The 9766-nt window shown below is 46.8% G+C and overlaps 1 protein-coding gene across 3 annotated transcripts; it reads right to left on the bottom strand.

The window, feature by feature from the left end:
• Nucleotides 1–1040: 1040 nt before the first annotated feature.
• On the bottom strand, nucleotides 1041–9723 carry sppl2 (signal peptide peptidase-like 2). 3 transcript variants are annotated; one of them, XM_067252595.1, is made up of 16 exons: nucleotides 9607–9723; nucleotides 8843–8959; nucleotides 8509–8691; nucleotides 8049–8138; nucleotides 7565–7704; nucleotides 6578–6720; nucleotides 6201–6297; nucleotides 5968–6084; nucleotides 5230–5311; nucleotides 4978–5052; nucleotides 4788–4850; nucleotides 4449–4548; nucleotides 4174–4251; nucleotides 3658–3818; nucleotides 3349–3392; nucleotides 2548–2661 (listed from the first exon to the last, which is right to left on the bottom strand). In XM_067252595.1, the coding sequence occupies exons 1-16, from the start codon at nucleotides 9652–9654 to the stop codon at nucleotides 2652–2654; spliced, it is 1548 nt and encodes a 515-aa protein (XP_067108696.1). In that variant the 5' UTR covers nucleotides 9655–9723; the 3' UTR covers nucleotides 2548–2651. The 3 variants fall into 3 exon arrangements, 2 of the variants coding, with proteins under 2 accessions (XP_067108695.1, XP_067108696.1); XM_067252594.1 differs by lacking the exon at nucleotides 3349–3392 and having other exon boundaries at nucleotides 1041–2661; XR_010878698.1 differs by lacking the exon at nucleotides 3349–3392 and having other exon boundaries at nucleotides 2556–2661; nucleotides 3559–3818.
• Nucleotides 9724–9766: the final 43 nt, after the last annotated feature.

Genomic DNA, 9766 nt, shown 5'->3' with positions numbered 1-9766 from the left:
TTGGAATAAAAAGAATAGATTCTGAATTTTGGTGTTGTTTTGTTGTTTGTATGGACAGTTTGAGGAAAACCCTTTCTTGTTTCAGCACGATCCCCTAATCAAGTTCCATACAGAAATGTCTGTTGTTTAGTAAGGAAGAACTTGACTGACTGGCCTGCAGGGACAGAGCCCTGATGTAAAGTATAACAGATGTCAATCGTATCTTCCTGAACCACAAACTAAACGAGCGTACGTTTATAGATTGTCAAATGCGTTCCAGTCCTCGTAACAATCGTCTCTCACTGATCGGACCAGGCACTCGAGTTGTGTCACTTTAACACATTCTATGGAGATGCAGGGCTTCTGCACTTCCTCCTATACTCATGCTCATCCCAAAACTACAGCCAATCCCTGGCAAGGTTTCTGTGGTCAGTCTAGTTCTGTCCACGGGCATGGGTGCAGGGGACTGCTGCTCCTGATGCAGGGGACAGGGAGAGTCCAGATCACTGCTCAGTCTCACACACACTCCATCCAGACAGCTCCAACCACAGCCCGGCACTCCAGCTCTCCTTAAGTCAGTCTCTCTCTCACACACACACTCAAGATTATGGGCCTGTTAAAAGACTTGGGCCATTCTGTGCAGCGTATGAAGTAAAATAGTCGTTGATCTTATCTGAGAGTTCCTCACATCCTGTATAAAACAGAGCAGATGGGTTTCATAGATCTGTATCCCAGGAGAATGAGATGGTCATTAAGGCTGGTGTGTTTATGTATAACTTCAAGGGATATTCAGCTTAGACATCCAAGCCTAACCTCTGCTGGACAGCAGGCCGGTCTGACGGTGTTCCAATAACAGGCCGAGAGAACCACACAGCCATGCATTGGCTTCACTGTCTTCAACACTGGACGGGCAGTGTACTACATTTCGAGGACAGCTAAAAACATATTGTAACTTACTGCTTGATAAATACGCTACATCAATTTCACCTACACCATTACTCATGGTATTGGAAAAAAGATATATACACATACATATATCAAATTAAAACAGACACCAAAAATCAAATGCTTTGTTTCTTTATTATATTTAGTCCTCAATTGAGGTATTTAAAAACTGCTTGGTGACATCAAACATCCTGTCTGTCAAACCTTTGAGCAGTGGAATCAGCAAGACGTCTCAACCAATCCTGTTAACCCCTTCGCTGGTGTTGACCCCTGACCTATGCAGGCTGTTACTATGGATCCACTAATAACTATGTGTCTCCTCAGTACACGCTTGTGCTGACAACCAATATGACTGATTATATACGTATGACTACTGACTTGGTTAGGCATGATCACTTGGTGAAAAGCAAAGAACAAAGCTACAGAATATACTTGATCTATTGCTCCCATCCTCAGGTCACAAATAGAAAAAAGGCAAAGAAAGCATGTGGAATACACAATGACATCATTGAATTCCAGTGTTTTCAAGCCCTACACGATAATATATAGATGGACAACACTGAATCAAATCAATTCTGAATCAAAGGAAGTTGCAACTGTCAACAATCTCCGATTGACGCCATGACTTTGAAAACAAATCACTGTGCAAATGTAGAGTAAGTATTCACTACCTAGTTCCACGACCATTGGTTACGAGATATCAGCAACATTGAAACAATTGTTCTCCTCATTGTTACAAACGGCAGCACAGTGAGTACAGTACTGTTTTCAGACAGTTACACACACACACACACATTCAATCTCAAAGGCCCAAATTTTTTAAGACATAACAAAACCTACTGGAAAACAGCATTTTCACTGCTGAACCACCGACTGTGTGTAATATTTGACCATACACTGTGTTTCTGACTGGGTCAAACCCACAGCATGCTAAATAAAATCAAATAAATCCAGATGTTCAATACAATATTAGCTTCAGACCCCTACTCAATAGTCATCTGATACGTTTGGCTAACTCAGATGTAGTGACAGCACCACAAGGGGATGATACTGGAGATATCTTGCTGGTGGGCCAGACCACCCCTGATTGGATAATGAAAGAGGCGAGTGAAGGCAAGAATAGCCAGTCAGGCATCTAATGCTGGAACATCTCATTCACAGTAAGCGGCGATGTCTAGTCTGCAAAAGGGGATTGGCGTAGAAGTAAAACCGGAGAGGACTTAAATGTTGTTGGGGCCCGTTTAATCTTTCTCTATGGGTTGTGTGCCATTCCAACTCACGAGAGTGAAGAACACATGAAGGGGGGAGATGGGTGAGTGTTAGTACACACAGTGATCACCTGGACCTAGCCTGACTTCCATTCGAAGCCTGCCGACTCTGCCCCTGCGAGGGTATACGACAGCTGGGAGAAAAAGTGTCCTTTTTCTCTCCATCCCTTCACACCAAGTACACTTTAGTGTTCATAATGAGTTTACATTACTAACAGAGTTCAATCAAGCAACAACAACAACAAAAAACGTATGAAATGAATGTAGAAATTGGTATCCTAGAAGTCCCTTATTCTGATTTGCTGGCCTCTTTCTCAGGAGGGGGCGTGTCCTGGCGTGGAGGAGGAGGATCCTCATCGCTCTGATTGGTTTCCTCAAGGCCATGTGGATCGGGATTGGCCAAGGGATCATCCTTTGGGTTTATGGCTGGAGCTTGGGTGCAGTTGATTGGTGCAAGGACTATGGGAGGCTAGAAAGGTTGAAAAAACAAAAAGGTGAGTTTGGACCATAGTACAAAAGGAAGAAAGTAAAAGTCTATTGACAAAACAAGAAAGGAAGATACACAGATAAGAGGATAAGCAGCAGAACCTTTACAGTGATCCTTCTGTCAACAGTAGATTATAGATCATGTAAATGCATACTTCAGTCTATGTTATTAGGTCCACACCTGTATTTGACAAAGAACAGCTAATATGAGAAATGTTTTCAAATTGGTGACTGAAGTGTTTTCAAAGGTTGGTTTAGAAAACTACATTTTGGAAAAGGTATGTTATTCATACCAGTCAAAAAAAAATCATACTGATGTTGGTAGAACTCAAACAGGAATATGTGTGCTGTATTTCACTTAAATCCCCAAAAGTCTCTACTGAGCAAATATACTTCCAGAAGAATCCCTGTAGGGTAAGCAATAAAACAACATAAAACACAAACAATATTGGAAGTAAAACTAAAATAAAAACTCCAAGCAGGGGGAAAAAGCTCAAAGTTTGACAGAAGATAAATAAACAAAGACTTCTAACTGATGAGTCATCTTCAAAAGATGTCGGAAAAAGGGGAATATCATTTAAGATTTCAAAAAAGTACCCTAAAAAAAGGACCAACTGGGAAACGTATATTAAGAGTATGAACAGGACTAAGTGAAGCCTGGATAAGATACCTGCAGCGACATTCACAGGCAGTAGCAGAGCCCTCACCGCCAGACTAGACACCCACAGTGCAATGAGAGAGGGGGAGGGGGAGGGGGGGGATGAGGGGGAGGTGAACAGCAAAACAGAAAAGAACCAGTTGGAAAATAATAGGGCGTATAACCTCTTATTCTGCGGAGAGGCAGGGGGAGGGAGGGAGGACGGGCTTATGTTTACTCAACTTGAAATTCTAAAGCGTTAATATTGACTAGAGGGGGGTATTGCCGTTTGTCCACAGGGGGTTGAGGGAGACGGGTGCATCATATCAAACTGGTATTCACCACAAAGCCACTCCCCGTCCAGAAGAGGGGCAGCTCCCTGCGCCACAGCGCCACCGCCAGGCTGCTGAGCAGAGTGCAGGGCACCAGGTACAGGAGGGCGGGTTGGCCCTGCTGCATCAGAGCCAGCGCCACGAACGTGATGAGCAGGCCAATGCCATACCCTGGAAGAGAGAGAGAGAGAGAGAGAGAGGAGAGAGAGAGAGAGAGAGAGAGAGAGAGAGAGAGAGAGAGAGAGAGAGAGAGAGAGAGAGAGAGAGAGAGAGAGAGAGAGAGAGAGGAGAGAGGAGAGAGAGAGAGAGAGAGAGAGAGAGAGGTCAGAGGCCTGGACTCAACCAACCAGAATGTTGGAGGGGGGACACACTTCGCTGCATTGATCAGAAATGGTTGATAAGCCTGGTCGAAATTAGTCAGGGGTCATTATTAGAACAGTTGCTACTCCCTAGATCGTTATGGCTCGTTCCCTTCTGAAACGTAACAGAACAGGAGAGTGCAGGGGAGAGGCAGGGAACTATGTACCGATGGTGCAGGCCAGGAAGTAGATGCGGGAGGAATGCATGAGGATGTCAAACCTGTGACAGTACACTACAAGCAGACCTGGTTCAAACACAGAAATAGAATTATTAGACACGTTACTGGTTATATTATTCACAGGTATCAGATAAGATTTGAGCTTAACTGGCTGCTTTAACTCTACTCAGATATACAGTTCACCACAATTCAACACTTGACATATTTGAGCAGACTGTGTGTGTGTGTGTGTGCGTGCGTGTGAGTATGAGCATGTGTGTTACCTGGTACCAAGATGTCCCCGAAGCCCAAGAGTGAGAAGGGCCGGTCACATAGCGACAAGGGGGAGGAGTTTAGCCTGGGCACTTTCAGCACCATAGGAAGCTGTAAACCACAATAGAGAGATGGAGAGAGATGGAGAGAGATGGAGAGAGATGGAGAGAGCGACAGGGAGCTGAGCAACACACCCCACACATTCACTTCTACTTCTAACGTGTAACTATATAGACAGTCTACAGGTGAGGGTTGTAAACGGCATGCTTCCGGACTCAGCACTGAGGCGGTCCGCGTGCACACCCTCGGGGGGACGGGAGGAGCCCTCTCGTGGGGGCCAGTGCACGCACCTTCTCGTGAGTGGAGGAGTCGGAGGGGCCAGCAGCTACCTCCACCATGATGCTCTCTCCGCTCTGTCCACAAGGTGACACAAAGGAAAGGATTCAACATGAATGGGCTCGGCTCAACCATTCAACCGTGCATAACATCATTTATCCTTTTATTTCCGTTTGATGCGAAAGACAAGTGACCTCCTCTTACCTTGGTGAAGAGGGGGGTTACAAACACAAAGAAAATGTCGTATACAAAAAGGACCACGAGCAGTAAGGTGCAGGCCTGCAGAGATCAGACAGGGGGGGAAACACACCGTGAGCGTCTGGGCCACGAAGAGGACGAGAAAACGAGTTGGTTGGTAACCTCCTCCAGTTTGGGTGTCTGACGGTTTGGTTTCTTGAAAGAGCCGGTGTGTCTTTGTTCAAACATGTGTTGCTGTGTGTGGGGTGTGGTGTTCACCTTGAATGTGGGCAGTCTGATGGTTTTGAGCATGTAGAGGCAGAAAGCTATGCCCAGAGCGTCCTGCAGCACCCATGCCCACCTAGAAGAGACAGAGACCGAGAAGAAAGTGAAGAGACAGAGAAGAATTATTCACAGAGGAGAGAGAAAGAACAAATACACATAGAACACCGACGGACGGCTGGACCATACATCCTCACCACTGCTACTGCCCTCCAGAACCAGACATGACGCACACACACACATCCAGAAAATACAAACAAGTCACTGTGACAGCCTCTACGTGTGTTCAGGCCCCGGCCCTGTGACAGCCTCTACGTGTGTTCAGGCCCCGGCCCTGTGACAGCCTCTACGTGTGTTCAGGCCCGGCCCTGTGACAGCCTCTACGTGTGTTCAGGCCCCGGCCCTGTGACAGCCTCTACGTGTGTTCAGGCCCCGGCCCTGTGACAGCCTCTACGTGTGTTCAGGCCCCGGCCCTGTGACAGCCTCTACGTGTGTTCAGGCCCCGGCCCTGTGACAGCCTCTACGTGTGTTCAGGCCCCGGCCCTGTGACAGCCTCTACGTGTGTTCAGGCCCCGGCCCTGTGACAGCCTCTACGTGTGTTCAGGCCCCGGCCCTGTGACAGCCTCTACGTGTGTTCAGGCCCCGGCCCTGTGACAGCCTCTACGTGTGTTCAGGCCCCGGCCCTGTGACAGGGCGAGGCGTCGCTGCGGGGTGAGAGGCGGGTGGGGGACTCACTGGTCCTCGTTGCGGAACACCCCCCAGGTCACGCTGACGCTGATGCAGAACGCCGACAGCAGCAGCATGCGCACCTGGGGACGCTTGTGACAGTACGGCAGGTTGTTCTCCGGGATCCTGTAGGGCGCACGCACACACACACACACACGCACAGTCGTTGGGTAAGATATGAAGGACACGCGTATGACACAGATATGAAAGACAGCATAACTATTGGACGTGGGGGATCTGACCTGCACTTTCCAAAGGGGAGTCTTCTGACGAAAGGCCAGAGACAGCTGTACAGCCCCACTGACGAGGCCAGGCAGAAGATAGCTATGATCATGTAGACTGCCCCGGGGGAGAAACAGGAGACCACACAGACAGACGTGAGCAGAGGAACTTGGACCTGGGAGTAAGCGGAGTTCCTTGGGTGTTGATTTCGGACGACGCCCACAGGTGAAGTGGCTCATGAGGGTTTAGTGAAGGATCTAGACGTCAACACGGTTCACCATGTCGTAGTCTAGATCCTCCACTAGTAGGACCTATCCAAACCCATGGTCTGTAGGGGTTTAGTGTAGGGCCTGGGGGGGGTAGATGTGGGAGGGGGTCCAGAGGTGCCTGTGCTTACCTAAGTGATCGTAGAAGAAGTACAGCAGCACCAGCATGCTGCAGCACATGACCACAAACACGCAGATCATGATGGGCGTCACGTCCACCGTCTCCTCGTCCTGCTTCTCCGAGCTGTCGTCCCTCTTGTGCTTCATGTAGCGTCTGCCGGAGGAGGAGGGGGGGGAAGGAGAGGAGCGAGGAGAGGGGATAAGAGGAGGGGAACGGAGGAAAGGGGATAGAGTCGGAGAAAAGATGGGAGAGGGAGGAGAGGTGAAGAAAAGAAGACGAGAGAGGAGGAGAGGAGGAGAGAGAGCGCAGCGTGTCAGTCACCAGGCCCCCTGTGGCCGAGAGCAAGAGACCCCGACCTTGTCCTGGATCACCGCGATCACTCAGCGGAGAGGGCCGAGATGGGACCGACAGCTATGCTGCTCAGTGCTCACTCTGGTCACCTTGAGGCATTCCCCTAACGACTGAGTCATTTGACGCTCGCCTCGGCCTTTTGGAAGCTTTATTCAGAACACTGCTGTGCTGTGGACAGACTATGAGAACTGGCTAACAACAAGCATGGCAACACTCCCGTTCATGACGATGACACGAAAATAGTTGAGACACTGATACCTAATCTTGGAAGAGACGGCTTATAGCAGTCATAGCAACGGTGTACATTAAAGTCTGCTCTACATAGTTCTGTGTTTATAGTGGATCCGTTTGTGCATCAAGCTCTGTGCGTTTCGTTTGGAATGAATGTCGCTGTACTTTTTACTTTTGTATCAGACATTAAAAGTGTTGTCACTTTTTCAAAAGTGATAGCTTGATGAATTGATGTCAACGATGAGCAAAATTATTTCCCCTTTTCACTGTTAACGCACTTCTGTAACATTCTGCATTTTTCCATGCAGACGAAACTGAGAAATTCTCCAGGAGACGATTTCCTAAATCAACAAACTGATTTGAGTTTGTCAACTTCAAAGAGAGCATTCCAGTAGTGTCTTAACGTCCATCTTACTTCTTGATGTCCCTGCTTCCTGCCCAGTAGCCCCCTATGGCCACGGTTCCCACCGCCATGAGGAAGATGATCACCATGTTGTAGTCCAGGACCGGCTCCTTGGGAGCATACATGGCAACCTCTCTCCCCTTCCTGAAAGTCTGCAGGGGCATAAACAATAACAAGGTTTAACACTCTCTCATAAGCACATGATACTTTATTTATGGTTGCTGACAATCTGCTATGGCCGTCTTCTATTTTCGTGATGGAAAAAGATGCTCCTTTTTTCACTGCTGCAGTAATGGTTCAGTTTCCCCTCAGGGATCAGAGAAGTACAAGTCCTCCCTCTTCCTTTCACCCCCAGTTCATATTGTAGTGAGTAATGATCTGTGGGATGCTATTATGATGGCGTTCTTGGTTCTGAAGGAATGCACTTGTAAGCAGGTTTTAGTGGCGCGGATGCTAAGTGTGCAGACGTCTCCTTCTGTTCCAGGAAGCCTCTTACCTTGCTGATGTCCAGCATATCTGTGTAGCTGAGCAGTGCTACAGGGATGTCTATCTCTTCATATTGGCTCTTGTTTCCTGCTGGGGGTGTCTGTAACAAGAATTCAGAATTGACCGGTATTATTTTATATTTATCACTGATGTATGTGTTTGTAACAAATTCACACGTTTGTATTGTTTTTCAAAGTGGACCAAAGCACTAGCAGAAGTGGTAACAAATGAATGAAATTAAAAAACAGGACAACACACAGTAATGGTCACCACTGAAATACATTGTTTGCTTTAGATGTAGTGTATTTTGGGGACTACTGGCATCCAGTCTCCATGCATTCTTGTCGAGAATAATGAAAGATATGTTCACTTTGATATTCTCTTTTAGTGGGCAATCAGAGGGATGTGAGAGAGAAGATGGTGAACTGATAACTGGGCATTCAGTTCAGGGAGTGTTGGGAAAGACTCACCAGTCTGTCTTTGCTGACAATCAGCAACCCCTTGGCACCGTTGAGCTGTGCCAATCGGACCTTCTCGTAGAAGGTACAGTTGCCCCTCATCACCATGGGAATGCGGTTAGGGAAGCCCCCTTCTGGCACGTCAGAGGGCAAGCACAGGACCGACTCTGTCAGGTCATAGATCTGGAGACGGGACTGAAAAAGCACACACAGGTATGAATTGACACAGGTATCATTAGAATATTGTTTAATGACAATAGAACTGTACAATTCGAGAGGGTGCATGCTTAGTCTTAGAATTGTAACTATAAACATTCCTGAATCCTTTCTAGTATTTAAAACGTACTGCTTTGTTGAGGTCCTGAGGTAATCGTGCCCATTGTGAGTTGAAGAATATGCAGTAATCTTTCCCTCTGCTCTTGCCCTTGTCACTGAAATGGGCCATTCCATGCTCACCCATGACCTGTCAGGGAGGGATGAGAATTGGTAGAAGGCAAAACAACAGACTATTAAGAAAGGATGCTACAGCTTCATGAAGATGCAGTAATAAATTAATGGAGCATATTGGAAGTAAATTGTTCACAATCTCTCCATTATCACCATATAGACACCATATGACTCGTGGTCTTTCCATACATTTTCTGGACTAATTATTCTCGTGTAGATTAAGGAATAATTGAGAGAAAGTCTGTTTTTAGCTTTTTCTAGCTAACAGCACTGTTTAATTTATTGTGTTAATTCCCTCGGACAACCTACGCTGGTTAAAAAGGTTAGCCAAATTAAATAAGACATATTCCTAACGAACTGTCAAGATTAATATAAATGATTTTAATGAGATTAGAAACCATTTTAACATAGCAGAACGATGTCTACAGGCTATAGTAGAGGGCCCCCAGTATTCTCAGCGCCCTCACTCGAACACTACTTGTACAGTGATCCTCCGCAAGCTAACGTTAGCGTAGAAGTCATAGCTGGCTAGCACTAGTCGTAGCAAGCAAGCTAATTATTGCAAAAACAAAAGCCCTTCTGTTGTAACCGGCAACATGTCAGCCAATTTACAAATATAAAACCAAATTCCTCTTCCAAAAAATAACATGCCAAAAAACTTACCTTGTGAATAAGAATAGCTGCCCAAACCAGGGTTATTGGAACCCTCATGATGCCTAGCTTGTTGTTATTTCACCAAAAAAACGCACGGTGCTCCACACTCTTTGCCCACCAGCTGTTTGACATTCCCCACCCACATTCTGCAGTGCGCTCACTATTGGTC

The sequence above is a fragment of the Osmerus mordax genome, chromosome 16 (genome assembly GCF_038355195.1).
Source record: "Osmerus mordax isolate fOsmMor3 chromosome 16, fOsmMor3.pri, whole genome shotgun sequence".
Lineage (NCBI taxonomy): Eukaryota > Metazoa > Chordata > Actinopteri > Osmeriformes > Osmeridae > Osmerus > Osmerus mordax.
The sequence above is the reverse complement of the archived record's forward strand: the minus strand, read 5'-3'. Positions and strand labels throughout refer to the sequence as shown.

Bases quoted from the DNA above. Each gene is read 5' to 3' on its own strand.
- sppl2 (XM_067252594.1), bottom strand. From the start codon at position 9,654: ATGAGGGTTCCAATAACCCTGGTTTGGGCAGCTATTCTTATTCACAAG. The intron at 7,705-8,048 runs GTAAGAGGCTTC...ATGCCCCTGCAG, and splicing joins ATATGCTGGACATCAGCAAG to ACTTTCAGGAAGGGGAGAGA. The intron at 6,298-6,577 runs GTAAGCACAGGC...CCCCCGGGGCAG, and splicing joins CTTCTTCTACGATCACTTAG to TCTACATGATCATAGCTATC.